The sequence below is a fragment of the Stomoxys calcitrans genome, chromosome 4 (assembly GCF_963082655.1).
Source record: "Stomoxys calcitrans chromosome 4, idStoCalc2.1, whole genome shotgun sequence".
Taxonomy (NCBI): domain Eukaryota; kingdom Metazoa; phylum Arthropoda; class Insecta; order Diptera; family Muscidae; genus Stomoxys; species Stomoxys calcitrans.
Genome location: NC_081555.1, coordinates 182,315,762 through 182,331,973, shown reverse-complemented (window position 1 = coordinate 182,331,973; position 16,212 = coordinate 182,315,762). Strand labels below are relative to the sequence as shown.

The 16,212-nt window shown below is 40.0% G+C and overlaps 1 protein-coding gene across 12 annotated transcripts in view; it reads right to left on the bottom strand.

Moving 5' to 3' along the window:
* Positions 1-16,212, bottom strand: part of LOC106095872 (disintegrin and metalloproteinase domain-containing protein 9) — a 470,496-nt gene that overhangs the window by 168,554 nt on the left and 285,730 nt on the right. For all 12 annotated transcript variants that reach the window (XR_001222811.2, XM_013263281.2, XM_013263282.2 and 9 more), the window contains exon 6: positions 8,402-8,474. Coding sequence is in view for 11 of the 12 variants with exons in the window: in XM_013263281.2 (XP_013118735.1) it covers positions 8,402-8,474 (73 nt within the window). In the remaining variant the exon portion in view is untranslated. The remainder of the gene's footprint in view (positions 1-8,401; positions 8,475-16,212) is intronic.

Below are 16,212 nucleotides of genomic sequence, written 5' to 3'. Positions count from 1 at the left end.
TCTATTTTTTTATCTGCTTAGTTCTGTTGAATATCCACACTCAGGATCTCTGCAAATAAGCTGGGGTGCATTCAGAGGGATTTCGGTTTTAGTCGAGTGGGTCTAGCTCCGGTTTGCAGGTGAAGGTCAATTTCACCGCATCTGTTGCAGTGTCCGCATGAATCTTGTCTAAGCCACAAAACTGCATGAGACCAAAAATTTGGCACTCAACAGCCACTGTGGCCAAAGCAATTGTCTGTATCGCATGCCACATAAAAACAAAGTTGGCAAGAAACACACGCACAAACACCATAGAGTGAGAGCTGCGCGAGCTTTTTAGCAATCCTTCAGTGAGCTCGAAAATTTGGCACTCAATACCCACTTTGGCCAAAAAAATTGTCTGTATCGCATGCCACATAAAAACAAAGTTAGCAAGAAACACACGCACAAACACAATAGAGTGAGAGTTGCGCTAACTTTTTATTAGTAATCGTTCAGTGGATTTGATTTTCAATTTGGTCTTCGCAAATTAACACCACTCAGATGAGTGCCACATGAAGCCAAAGCAAGCAGAGGAATTAGACATCAAGTTTTGTTGAGCTGCATAGATATACTCCGTTGTATTTTTGCAATTGTTTTTTTATTTCTGGATCAGAATTGCTTTTATCAGTGACGTATTTGCTGCCTGTCTCCGTCTGTTCAAAAGTGACAATCTTACACCCATTTTGTTCTTTACCAAAGCCATCACAAAGCTCGCAAATTAATGTGTGTGTCTTCTCTTGAGTTACGGACAATGTGAGCCCTGGTGAGTATTGTTCAAAATGTAAAATACTGCCAGCAATCATTTTATGCTCATAAGCAAACACTCTTACAATAGCTTAACGAGTTTAAAGGAGTATTTTATGTTTGTTCATTGAGAGTCGTAAGCGTCAACAACGATTGCTGGTATAAGGTGTGAGCTTGCCATTCGCTGCATACGTATCATGTGCATTTACTTTTGAGGTGGTTTGCTGCTGTTCTCTGATTTAGACCCGCTTAATACGCCGCTTGATCTAGAGGTTCTCTAGATCATATAGATCTACGTTATGGCTTTTGGGAGCTACATACCTATGCATAAGATGATGATTTGGATGACAGCCCAGAGGGTGTTGCTTGGACATCCTGTAGGTATGTTGTCGGACGTGTAGGATCTATGTCTTCTGATGGAGGTGGTCCATATGAGAGCTGAGGAGATAGCCCGTCGATGTTCGAAGAGCGGCATTCTGACAGATCTGAATATTATTCCACAGTGTATCACATAGCAGACAAGACCACACAGGCGCTAAACAGCTTACCACAGACTGGAAATAAGCTGCAAGTTTGTTGAGGAAGACATATAACCTTTCGCAGATGTCAACAATGGGTGGAGGGCCTTATGATGCGATCTCTATGCCGTCTGAAGGGGGTAGAATGGAGGACAGGTAGAGGTTAAACAGTGACGGGGAAAACACCTCGCCTTAGGAAACTCCCTGTTTCACTCTTTGGTGTTTCGACTCCTTATCCCTTAATTCCACAAATGACTGGCGACCACATATACAGATAATTTGCTACACAGGGTCTCAGACCTGTCTGGAGAGACATGATGGCGATATCCTCAAATAGTTTGGCAGGGCTGACCATGTCGAATGCCTTCGATAGGTCCAGTGCCACGAGAAACGTCCTATCATATTGCTTGGGCTGATTGAAACCACAGCAAATATGTGCGGTGATGGCATGCAAAGCTGTTGTTGTGCTGTGCAGTCTTCGAAATCCATGCTGATAGTCGGCGAATGGAAATTCTACAACGAGGCTCGGAGAAGTAGTTCATCAAGCGTCTTGGGCACTTGCGAGAGAAGGAGATTGGTCTGTAAGATTCCCCTTTATTCGCGTCCTTTCACACCTTCCAGACATCGGGTACTATAAGAACGTTCAAAGACAGGTTGAAGACAGTAGTAAGGTTCACGACTCTAGTTAGATCCAGATTCTTCACCATCAGTTTAGAGATTCCGTTGGGGGCAGACACCTTGGTATCACGGATGACATTCTTAACTTTGTCCATTGTAAATTGTGATGGTTGTCCATCGGCTCGTAGACACGAAAATGGCTCTTCTCCTAGCCTTGTCACTCTCGGGTTGATCAATAAATTGACTATTGAACAACCTGGTGCATCTATTCGGGACAGTCACAGTTGTATCGCCAAAAGTGTCTGAGGTCAGGACTGCCTTAACAGTAGGCCACAGCGGTACCTAAGTTACATTGCTCGAAGTGTTCTTCCCACCAATTGCGCTATGTTCGCTGAAAACCCTGTTTATTTCCAGATTCAGCCCGCTTGATTCTGGGGTGAGTGGGGACCATGTAACAAATCCCATCACGCTCGTCTGCGAGTACCACTGCCTGCTCCGAGAAATTGGGCCGCACTTGGGTTATACGACCGGCTGATTTAAAGGAGCTGCTGTTTCGTCAATGTTGGTAACTGCACATTTGAGGGGGGTGTTAGCTTATAGAAGCGGCGATTGGTGTACTCTCTGAAGCCGATCCATCAGCCCCCTTCTGATTGATAAACGTGCGGCGCTCAGGGGTTATGAAGTCGGGTGGTCGCTTGATGGTGAGTATTAGGGGGAGTTGATCTGATCCCAAAGAAATGACGGCGTACCAAGATACGCAACTTGGGAGATCAGGGAATACAGTGGAAATGTCTGGCATGTTGCTGCACCTTTTGGTAAACTTAATTTATGGGCATAGCTGCCATATAAGCTTAAATTAAAATCAGGTTATAGACCAATTTGAACCATGCTGACCAAGGATGTTGAAAAACAAGTAAAAGCGTGCTGTGTTTGGACGGGGCGAATCATGGTAACCCATTACCATGGATTTTGTCAAAAGTTAATACAAAATGAAGGGTAGTTGTACTTTAAGTATCAAATTTCTGCCAAACCAGACAAATATTATATCTTCTAGGGCTGTAGAAGGCTAATCTGGGATTGGAAGTCAAAACAAAACACGTTCAAAATTTCAGCTTAAGCTGACGGTAGATCGGTTTATATGAGATTTTATACCGATTTAGACCATACTTGTCACGATTGATGGAAATCATAATGGAACACTCGTAAAAAATCGGATTATAATTGCAGCTGTTAGGAGCTCAAGAATTCAAATCGAAGGACCACTTTATATGGTAGCTATATTCGAATCTGAACCGATGTGGCATATTTGCAGTCCCCAACGACATACACACGTATCTGTGCAAAATTTCGAGCGGCTAGCTTTACGTATTCAATCGCTATCATGTTTTTCTCAGACGAATAGACAGGAGGGCGGACAGGCGGACGGATAGACAGACGAGCTGACTGCTAAATCGTCTTAGAATTTTACGACGATCCGAAGTTTATATACTTTGTAGGGCCTTTTTTGGTTCCAAAACATTAAATCGAGAGATCGGTCGATGTGGCAGCTATATCCAAATCTGGACCGATCTGAGCCAAATTGAATAGTATTGAAGGGCCCAACACAACTCACTGTCCTAAGTTTCGGTGAAATCGGACAATAAATGCGACTTTTATGGGCCCAAGACCTTAAATCGAGAGATCGGTCTATATGGCAGCTATATCCAAATCTGGACCGATCTGGACCAAATTGCAATAAGATGTCAAAGTGCCTAACACAACTCACTGTCGCAAATGTTTGCAATATCGGGCAATAAATGCGCCATTTATGGGCCCAATGTACAACTATATCATGACAAAAAAAGAATCTGCGCAAAGTTTCAGCCTAATATCTCTATTTTTAAAGACTAGCGTGATTTCCACAGACAGATGGACCGACAGACGGACGGACAAGGCTAAATTGTCTTAGATTTTTACGCTGATCAAGAATATTTTGTATATACTTTATAGGTTCGGAAATGTATATTTCGATGTGTTTCAAACGGAATGACAAAATGAATATACCCCCATCCTTCGGTGGTAGGTATAAAAATTTTGTAAGCGGTGGTTATCCTCTCCTAATGCTGGCAACATTTGTGAGGTACTGTGCCATGTAAAGACTTCCCCCCTAAGAGGTGTTACGCTACGACACGCTGTTCGGACTAGTCTATAAAAAGAAAGCCCCTTATTACTTAACGTAAAACTTGAATAGGACAGCACTGAGTGATATGCGAGAAGTTTTCCACAGTTACTTAATGGAATGTTCGTGGGCAAATATGTAATTTGCAATAAGTTTGTGCTGATTTCCATTATTGCATTTGAACTAACAATGTAATTTTTTATATCATCATGATGTTTCCCTTCCAACGTCTTTCCCACTGGTTTTGCTTCCTTAATCGATGTGTGCATTTGAGAATCCTCTATGTTCTTTTAACCAAACTACGATTACTGTAGGCTAGTGCAAATTGGGAATGATAAACATTCGAGTTGGCATTCGCTGTAGCAAATGTTTGTTTCCTACATTGAATATTTGCACGTCAAGTGATTTTTATTTATTAGTTTAAGACGAATCGTTTCACACCTGTGCCACTTCATCTTTCAGGTTGTGACTATGAGCCAGACAAAGTGCTCCGCCATAGTTCTGGCAGATATTGCCAAACGTTTGCATGGCATGGATGCTACGTGTTCCCATTAACGATAAGAAATATAAAAACTACAAGAAAAACAAGAAAATAGAAGAAAGCAACGGCAATAAGACAACCCTCTCAATCGTTTAGGGGCACATGCTGGGAGTGAGAATACGGAACCATTGGAATGTAATGTCAATTCAATATTCAAAAGGAAGGTAGTTGTAACACATTTTTTATGCATTTCCATTCAATATTGGTAAATGAAGAGGAATGGAAGACTTTCAAATGTTAAAGGGGAAGAGCAAGGTGGTAATGATTATTTACGCCCTCCTTCCACCTCCAAAGCTTACACATCAAAGCTTACACAATAAAATGGTCTAGAGGCCAGAATCAGGCCCATATAGAAATCTCCTATTTTCCATTTTTTTTTCGAAGATTTTAGTTAAATTATGAATGATAATGTGCACATGAATTGTATTATCGTGAGCACTTTAAATGCTCAATTTAATTAAGTTGCATGGAAAGCAGACACACAGAGAGACGGGCAGGAAAGCCTCGCTGCCATTGAATAGATAAACAAATTATCAGCTTTAAATTAGCAGCACGGCAAAAATGCCGTTAATACAGCACGACAGGCACACACACAACATTTTTAATACGGTGACAGGCAATAATTAAATTTTCCTCAAATGGAGCTAACCTCCATCTATGTCGATGCGTGACAGAGGATTTTTGTATTCCGGTGCTGTTTCGATAGAACGACTATAACATTGTGATATAGGTTCCATTTAAGCCTTTTTGATTAAAACGATCTTGTTGAGCACTCTTCAAAGAAGACAAATTGTTTAATATTTGATTGATATCACTGATACCTTGACAGTGATTTGCGAAATTGGCAAATGCCTTTTGATACCACATGCACTGAAGCTGTTAACTGGTTTAGGTTATTCAGTTAAATAAGTGATGAAGAGTGAACATTTGTGGTTATGCCAAACATAAATGGGTTGTTGGATTTGATTTACAAGTGTAATTGAAAAAAAAATAAAGGAAAAAAAATAAGGAATTTTTGTGGAGGTCGTCTAAACAAGAGAAACCTATGAGGTGAAATCAGTTTATTCCCAGAATTACACACCGGCGCGATTAACAATGTCTTTATGTCTGACTGTTTGTCCATGGATTTTTATTATCAAGACATATTTTCATACCCACCACCGATGGATGGGGGTATATTCATTTTGTCATTCTGTTTGCAACACATCGAAATATCCATTTTCGACCCATTAAAGTGTATATATTCTTGATCAGCGTAAAAATCTAAGACGATCTAGCCATGTCCGTCCGTCTGGCTGTTGAAATCACGCTACAGTCTTCAAAAATAGAGATATTGATCTGAAACTTTGCACAGATTCTTTTTTTTTGGCGATAAGCAGGTTAAGATCGAAAATGGGCTATATCGGACTACATCTTCATATAGCCCCCATATAGACCGATCGGCCGATGTAGGGTCTTAGGCCCATAAATGCCACATATATTATCCGATTTTGATGAAATTTGGCATAGAGAGTTGTGTTCGACATCCCTCGTCAATTTGGCCTAAATCGGACCAGATTTGGATGTAGCTGCCATATAGACCGATCCTCCGACTTAGGGTTTTAGGCCTATAAAAGCCACATTTATTATCTGATTTTGCTAATATTTGGGACAGTGAATTGTGTTGGGTCCTTCGACACTGTTCTACAATTTGTCCCAGATCGGTCCAGTTTTGAATATAGCTGCCATATAGACCGATCCGCCGATTTAGGGTCTTAGGCCCATAAAAGCCACGTTTATTCTCCGATTTTGCTGAAATTTGCGACAGTGAGTTGTGTTAGGCCCTTCGATATCCTTCTTCAATTTGGCTCAGATCAGTTCAGATTTGGATATAGCTGCCATATAGACCGATCCTCTTATTTAGGGTCTTAGGCCCATAAAAGCCACATTTATTATCCGATTTTGCTGAAATTTGGGACAGTGAGTTGTGTTAGGCCCTTCGACACCCTTCTTTAATCTGGTTAAGATCGCTTCAGATTTAGATATAGCTGCCATATAGATCGATCCGCTGATTTAGGGTCTAAGGCCCATAAAAGCCACATTTTGTATCCGATTTTGTTGAAATTTGGGACAGTGAGTTGTGTTAGGTCCTTCAATACCCTTCTTCAATTTGGCCCAGATCGGTCCAGATTTGGATATAGCTGTCATATAGACCGATCTCTCGATTTAATGTTTTGGGCCCATAAAAGTGGCATTTATTGTCTGATGTTGCCGAAATTTGGGACAGAGAGTTAAGTTAAGCCCCTCCACATTTTTCGGCAATTTGGTCTAGATCGATCAGGATTTGCATATAGCTGCCATATAGACTGATATGTCGATTTAAAGCCTTGGCCCCAAAAAATGCGCATTTATAATCCGATTTAACTGAAATTTGACAAATTGGCTTATATTAGGCTTTTCGACATCCATGTTGTATGTGTTTCAGATCGGTTTATTTTAAGATATAACTACTAAAAACACCAATATTTTGTTATACACAATTGAACAATGACTTGTACTTACTAGTATGGGATGCAATTTTCATCGGATTTTGACGTGACCTTTGACGTTTTTAGAAAATTTTATAGCAAAGACTCTTAAACGTTTATTAATGAAACATGTGCTAATGTTTAATATTTTTTTCTTTGATTCTATAGGGGGAAAAATGTTCCCTGGCGAATATTAAAAAAAAAACTAGAAGCTCATGAAGCCAAGTCCCCAGATCGGTTTATATGACAGCTATATGAGGTTATAGACCGATTGAAACCATACTTGGCACAGTTGTTGGATATCATAACAAAATACTTCGTGCAAAATTTCATTCAAATTGGATAAGAATTGTGCCCTCTATTGGTAGCTATATCAGGATATTGACCGATTTGAACCTAACTTGGTTGGAACTCAATGCGAAACACGACGTGCAAAATTGCATTCCAATCGGATACGAAGTGCGCCCCCTAGAAGCTCAAGAAGTCAAGATCCTAGATGGCAGCTACATCAGGTTATCATCTGATTTAGACCATACTTGGAACATAACAAAATGCTTCGTGCAAAAATTTCATTCCAATCGGTTAACAATTGCGCCCTCTAGAGGCTCAAGAAGTTAAGACCCAAGATTGGTTTATATGGCAGCTATATCAGGTTATCATCCGGTTTGAACCATACTTGGCACAGTTGTTGGATATCATAACAAACCACGTCGTGCAAAATGTCATTCCAATCGGATAAGAATTGCGCCCTCTAGAGGATCAAGAAGTCAAGACCCAAGATCGGTTTATATGGCAGCTATATCAAAACATGGACCGATATGGCCCATTTGCAATCCCAACCGACCTACACTAATAAGAAGTATTTGTGCAAAATTTCAAGCGGCTAGCTTTACTCCTTCGAAAGTTAGCGTGCTTTCGACAGACAGACGGACAGACGGACGGACGGACGTGACTAGATCGACATAAAATGTCACAACGATCAAGAATATATATGCTTTATGGGGTCTCAGACGAATGTTTTGTAGTAGTAGTTACAAACAGAATGACGAAATTAGTATACCCCCATCCTATGGTGGAGGGTATAAAAAACAATAATAAATTTTTTTTGCAGACTATAACCCAAATGTGTTGTACTCACATTTGTCTCTTAAATCTACAGTTAACAGCCTTGAGTGACAAATGCCCCCTGAATTGAATTGAAGGATTTTCACACAACCCCCAGGAAATGTGGTCGTAAATATCAGCTGGGATAAAAGGATAAACATAGCTATGGAAAGAGTGCATCAATACTTACATGACGATTGCCATCTACTAAATAACCACTAGAGTGATAGTGTTTCTGTATTAAATTCGGCGATAAAAGTTGTCTGCAAAGAAAGAATTTGAAATAAAAAGTAAGTAAGAAAACAATCAGTAAATGATAAACTTTGGGAAATTTTCTACAAACAATTGAGAAAGTTATCGAAATTATCTTGCAACAGGGTGGCGATGTCGCAGCAAAGATACCAGCCTCAACACTCAACACACATCTCACACCCCAGTTTCAAGTTTTCACTTTTTGCATGCACTGACATATCCCCTCTCGTTTAACAGGAAATACGAGGTCGAGAAAATTATGTTATCACCCTGTTAATTATTTCTGGACATTGTTAACATAAATAGGCCGGAAACAAATGGCATTTAAGTTGGTGGTAAATTAAGTTGCATTGCACGTACTTATAAAAGCGTTAAAAATTTATTGAAGCTAATAAATAATTTCGTGTTTAATTGATTTCACCTCCTCCGCAACCCTCTTTGTGGAATTTTGCTGTGTTTTTTTTGCTTTCACATTCTGCTACGCATGCAGCCAATAAGCGTGAGACATGCTTTGTGTGCGTGTGTGTGAGTGTGTATGTGTTATTTTGTGATTGTGTGAAACAACAATTGTTTGCAATTCTATTTGCTATGATTATACGGAAAATTTAATTAAACATGTACTACTTCGTAGAAGGTCGAGTTTGTGCCATCACACAAAAACACACACAAGAACACCACCCACCTACATGTGCGTTGGTGATAGTCTGTTAGTCTAACTTCACCCATTGGGAAGTTTGAGGACAAATAGATAAGCGAAACACAGTGGCTTACAAAGAAAGGCAAGACTAGCAATGAGAATAATCAATAGTTCTTGATCGGAAATTTGATATTGTTTAGTTCTGCCAAACTCCTAGATTCAAGTTTAAGATTTAAGGCTCAAAAAAATCCATTAATTAGATATTAACAGCCTTATTCACAAAACTTGATGTAGATTTGAAATAGGTTTATTTCACAGTTCTATAAAGGAAAGCTGTCAAATAATCCCTTCTAAAATCTACATTGAATTTTGTGTATAAGGCCGTAAACAAGACGTATTTAATAAGGTGGCCGCATCGGCGAATTGCTACAACAAAGCATCTTTTTTTTGGGAATTTTATATGTCAAAATATGTAAACAGGGCAAAGAAAATTCGATTCGCCCTGACATTTAAAATTTTCGGCATATTTGTTTCGACCAATCAGAGCAAGAATTTTATTAATTTTTGAGTGTTAATTAGCTCTAGAGGCTTTACCCGCAAAAGTGCTGTCACGAGATGCTTAGGCTGCGAGCTACCCGGCGCGTCCACAGGTTGCGGATAGTGGAATGCTCCAAACGGAGTAGCTGCAACTTCAGTCGCAGACAATCGGCGGTATCGAGCGGAGAGTCTTAGTGAGAGGCCGGGCGGCACCGGCTCTTACACAAATACTGAGTGGCTTTGATGCTCGATATGACAAGGCAGGTTATTGGCGACTTCAAATCACCAATGGTCACCCTGTTCCCGCGGCCATCGGGCCGGAACGAGCTTGCTTACCTTACCTACAGGAGCCTGACCAGAATCGCCACCTTCACATGAAAATGTGGCTACAACAGCAACAACCCACAAAACCTTCAAGATGACAGGTTTGAATAGTTTTCTTAAGGTCATTGTGAATGCTAACAAATGGCTCAAATAGGAAGATTGTGATTAGAGCTCAATCACAACAAGGAAGGGTTGTGTACCCCTTTTTGGTTCTTGCATATCTGTCAGATTTTCAGGTCATTTCAAAAGGACTGTTAAAGTTTGTTGGCTACGAGGATGACGTTGTCATCATGGTGTGTGGCCGTTCAGAGTGCATATAGTATGCTATTAGGTAACTTGGTATGTTCAGGGGACCTCTCCTAGATGTGATGAAGCTGCCGTTCTCGCTACTGAATATCCTGAAAATCCATTGCAATGTCAGGACTTTGACCTTGCGCTGGTCACATATCGGATTTAAGCTTGATTTGTGGGGATGATGAGGAGTCATTGAGAGACTGCCTTGAAATTGCGAGAGTAGATACAGGATTATAGCTGCAAAAATTTTATTTTCCTGTCCAAATTATCTTCATGCAAAAGTCCTTTCGCCATTCTTGACTACTATAACTTTCAATTGCATATTGGAGGGAGCTTCGCCGTTTTGTTATGCATGTTGTCTCAACTGGGTTGATGCGGCCACCTGATAAGTACGCCTTGGCCGTAAGTTTCCAAATTCCAAATTATAATTCAAAAAAGAAAATAACTACTTTCAAAACAATCATTTAAAGCAAACAGTTCCAAATATTTTAATTGGGCTATTCGTATATGTAAACGGTGACTTTTTAAGAGCTATAGGAAAGTTTTTGAAAAAAAAACAAAACTCAGAAAAATTCATGAAATCTTTATTTGAATCGATCGTACGGTTCATACAAATGTTGACTGTGACTGCGCCACAAAAGGTCCATACGCTTTTTCTAATTTTGGCGTACTCTTTCCAACATTTCGGCCGGTATCTTACGAATAAATGCTTCAATGTTGTCTTCCAATGCGTCAATTGAAGCGTTCTGGTCTGTATATACATGAGCTTTAACATAGCCTCACAAGAAACACTTTAAATGACTTAAATCGCACGATCTGGTACTTAGACAAGAAAAGTTTCTTTACGAACAGCGTCTTCGTGCCAAAGTTATTGCTTCTCCGAGAAGAGGCAAAAGTTGTTGGTCATTCATAAAAAGAGTAAAGGGCAACCCATCGGTAATCCCAACTCTTGTTAAGAATGATCAGGTATTCACTGACCCGGTTGATAAGGCTAATCTACTGGCTGAAATGTTTACAGGAAATTCTTCATTGCCGTTTAGCAATCAACCAATTCCCGTGATTGATAGTGTACCTAGTTCGATGTCTCAGATATTCTTGTCCTTGCGGATATCGACGTTACTGAATCTCCGGGCCCGCACGGTATATCCACACTTGTCAGCTTGCTCGTCCACTACGCAACCTTTTCAACCTTGCTTACCGTGCGGGTGTTTTCCCAGTGCGTTGGAAGGTTGCGAACGTTCAGCCCATCCCCAAGAAAGGTGGGGCGAACAACGTTGCGAATTACCGGCCAATGGCGAAGTTCTCCGCGCTCTCCAAGGTTATGGAGAGTATGGTTAACCATCATCTTGTCAGATACGTAGAGTCCAATGATCTTCTTAGCGACAGACAGTATGGGTTCCGCCGAAATCGCTCTACGGGAGACCTAATGGCATTTTTGTCGAAACGATGGAGTCGCTCTATCCACCAGTTTGGTGAGGACGTGGCTCTGGATATCTCCAAGGGTCTGGCACGGTGCACTTTTATCAAAGCTTGTCGCTTTTGGTGTCGGTAATAGCTTCATTCGATTTATATCCAGCTTTCTCAGAGATCGCAATATACGAGTTGTTGTATTGGGTTGCCCAAAAAGTAATTGCTGATTTTTTAAAAGAAAGTAATATACTTTTTTTACACTTTTTTTCTAAAGCAAGCTAAAAGTAACAGCTGATAACTGACAGAAGAAAGAATGCAATTACAGAGTCACAAGCTGTGAAAAAATTTGTCAACGCCGACTATATGAAAAATCCGCAATTACTTTTTGGGCAAACCAAAGATGGGTTCTCATCCGATGAGAATACATTGACCGCAGGTGTGCCACAAGGCTCTGTCCTTTCCCCTTCAATTTTTCTTATTTTCATTGATGATCTATTGGGGCAAACTTCGAATCCAGTCTACTCATTTGCCGATGATAGTTGTCTGTGTCATTCATATTCATTCGACCATAAGCCCAGTCCTCAAGAAAATGTGAACAGGAGGCGCATTATGGATGAGACGCTCTCCCATGATTTGTTGGCCATTTCCGAGTGGGGTAGAATGAACAGGGTAGACTTTAACGCTCAGAAGACGCTGTGCTGTTTCTTGTCTCACAAGCGATTCACTGACCCTCTACAATCGTCGATATCTATCGACGGTATAGATATTGAGCAGTCATATGCTCTTGATGTTCTGGGCATGAAGATACAATGTGATGTCCGATGGTCAAAACACGTATTCGAAGTGTCGAAAGAAGCATTCAAGTGTTTGGGCTTTCTTAAGCGGTGCAAGAAATATTTGACCTTTTCTGATCTTCTAAATATCTATACTACCTACATTAGGCCAAGGATGGAATATAACCCTCATATATGGGCAGGAGCTCCAAAATCATCCTTGGACCTACTTGACCGGGTTCAACGGAGGGCGATGGTGTTGATTGGGGACAGTAGGGTATCCAAATCTATTGCATCTCTTGAACATCGTCGAAATGTGGGTAGCGTTGTATTGCTCTATCGTTATTTTCCAGGGATATTCGTCTCCTTATTCCTGACGTTAGAATGTTCACCAGGAATACAAGACTTGCCAGGAACTCACACCCGTTTATAATTGATTGGCCAGTCGACCAAACCATGCACTACCGAGAAAATTCATTTTTCGCCCGAACCATTCGTATGTGGATTCGACTTCCGGCTAACGTCTTTCCCACCAATATTGACGTTCAGAAATTTTAAATTAATATCAATAAACACTACTCCCTCTTTCCTCCTCCAATCCTCAACTTTCTTAATTACCAACGCAATGCACCGCATATATAGGGGACATCCCTTGCGTGTTGGTTACGTGAAAAAAAATTGACCGGTCCTGAAAGTGAAACAAAATGTTCACCGAACTCGTCCCTCAATAAGTCCCTTGGTATGCGTGCTGTCTGGCATGTGGTACCGTCTTGTTGAAACCACATGCCAAGCTCCTGCATTTTGGGCAAAAAAGTTGGACATCATCTTACGGTAGCGCTCACCATTCCCACTTAAGTTACGATTCGCAACATCTTTGAAGAAGTACGGTCCAATGATGCCACCAGCCCAAAAACCGCACCAAACAGTGACTTTTTCTGTATGACATGGTAGTTTTTGCATGTTTTTGACTGATCTTCACTCAAAAATAGACAATTCTGCTGAACACACACAGCGCGCGATGAACTTTGTTAACAGAGCACGGATTTTGATAATAAAATGCAATAATTTGCAAGCGTTGTACGTTTGTAGATGTTTGACAGTGAAACAATACATGAAACGTGCGTGAGTTGTTTAAACCAGTGTTGCCAAAAAGATAATAGCTAAAAATTCACCCTTTAGAAGAAAAGTTGTCTATATTATCATATGTTTTCGCTCAATAGCTGTATTTTTTAATTATTGTGACATGATATGCAAAGAACTGAAGGAATACCAAGTTGATATTTGAACGTGTAACAAATTCCGCCACAATATGCAAATATTTTTCCAATTTAAGGTGGTGAGTATTGGAATAGTCTTACATTTCATTTAAACCTCATTCTGGTGCTTCAGCATTTCAGTGTATTCTACATGGACGAATAGCCCACTCTGTTATGACAGGGACTGAAGATAAATTTAGCAAATACTGTGTACTAGGACTGTATTCATTGTTCACATGCAGTATGTAATTGAATGTGGACCCCATTGTGGGTTAAACAGATTTCAGATATTTATTTATTTTCTGTGTTTTGTTTCAAGAATTTATTTGTTTGGCCATTTGCTTGCTGCTGTTTTCAGAAGGTTGAGACGAGAGAGTGAAATCGAGTACTTAGTGAAAATGATTATGGTGGGAACGAAATAAACTGGGCCGCATGTTAATAATGTTCGATGGCATTGTGGGTCAGTGGAGCGAATCATCGACAGCACACAATTTAAAATGTGTATTTAAAGCTCCCCTCCCTGTTCGGCTAAGAGCCAGTCATGGACTAGTAACCTTTGTCATTGTCATTACACCGTATGTGTGCGAGAGTGTGCAAAGAATGATATTTTGATTTGGTTTTGTGTGCAGAATTGCCTTGTCTTGGCTGGACGTTAATTAAAATTGCCTCTTGACCACATACTCAGTCAGTCAGCTAGCCAGCCAGCCAACCGTTTAGTCATTGAAAAGGTTGACTGCAATCAAGTCACGAAGCGGAGCAATCACAATGTGCGGACATGGACATATCTTTAATATTCCATTTATGTACACGCCACCACAGTGGACATTGTCCAAAAGCTACTTAGCCTTAAGGAGTATTGTTTGTGTTGACATGCTCTCCCCTGTTGTTAGCGCACGATTTCCTTTAGAAGAATGCCTTGTTGTCTGGGCTAATTCAAGTTAATACAATTGCATGTAATGAGATAAAATTCTTTTCTTAAGCTATCATACATAACTCTTTTGGTTAATATCGGCAAATATGGTCATTTAGAAAATTCTTATTCCCTTAGAAAAGGGGAAAATGGAAGTGGGGAACATTTTTGAAAGATGAAATTAGCACGGGGTAAATATGGCATAGAAGCCATCTTCCAGGGCAGGCAGCTTTAAGATGCCTAGAGCCAAAATTAAAATCTAATTGAAATAAACCTGATCTAAATGCGCCCACTAAAAATCCTAATCAACATACATCAATGGGAAGTATTTGGGAAAAATTGGTGGGGATTGCTTTATTCGCACAAAAAGTAGCCTATTTTAGACAAATAAGCGGACAGACGGACTTTGCTACTTGAACTTAAATATAATTCCGATAAATCGGTTCAGAGTTAGATATAGCTTTCGATTTTAAGTTTGACCGCACTTCACTAATGATGTTGTTGTTGTAGCAGTGTTGTACGCCGAGGCGGCAACCCTTACCGATGAAGGAAGTCATCGGGTCAATCCGGTACGTACAACCGGCTGCCATGGGATTGACCAATATTGTAATTTTGTGTATGTTTATTAGCCTATTTAGAACATATGGTACCCTAACCGCCAAATTTTGAGATTTTCGAAAATTTACGAAACTTTCCAATTTCTATTAAAATTTTGTGTCGTTAATCAAACCGTTATGGTTTTACAACAAAAACAATTGCCATTTTAATTTTGGTAGACAAATTCTGTGACAGCCAAAAGCACTCTAGCACGTTTATTTTAAAATTTTTATGATCTGCGTTTAACTAAATCCAAAAACAAATCCTGCCCGTTTAAACTGCGTTTTTTGGGGATTTAAGTGACATACATAAGCGTACATGCGTATACATGAATGTGCATATCACACACATCCATAGACAATTCTTGGAAACTGTTGCATATTTTGGTACTTTTATCGATTATTCAGCCCTGAAATCGGGTTTATTTGGGATTTAAAAGAAAATCGTACAAAAATGGGATTTAAATTTGTATGGTTAAACCGGCAAAAAACTCAGGATTTAGCACTTAATTCTCGAAAAGGCCATAAATAGGGAGTTAGTGGCCAATGTAAACGTACATTATATTATTTTCGCAAGACACTACTACTTCAAAAAATCCTGTAATAACTGCAAAAAAAATCGGTTTATATGGCAGCTATATCAGGTTATTGACCGATTTGAACCTTATTTAGCGTAGTTATTGAATGTCATAGCGAAACACGTCGTGCAAAGTTTCATTCCAATTGGATAAGAATTGCGCCCTCCTGAGGCTCAAGAAGTGAAGACCCAAGATCGGTTTATATGGACCGATTTGAACCATACTTGGCGTAATTGTTGGATTTTATAACAAAATACAACAAACAAAAAACAAATCGGATAAGAATTGCGCCCTCTAGTGGCTCAAGAAGTCAAGATTCAAGATCGGTTTATATGGCAGCTATATCAGGTTATTGACCGATTTGAATCTAACTTAGCACAGTTATTGGACGTCATACCGAAACACGTCGTGCAAAATTTCATTCCAATCGTATA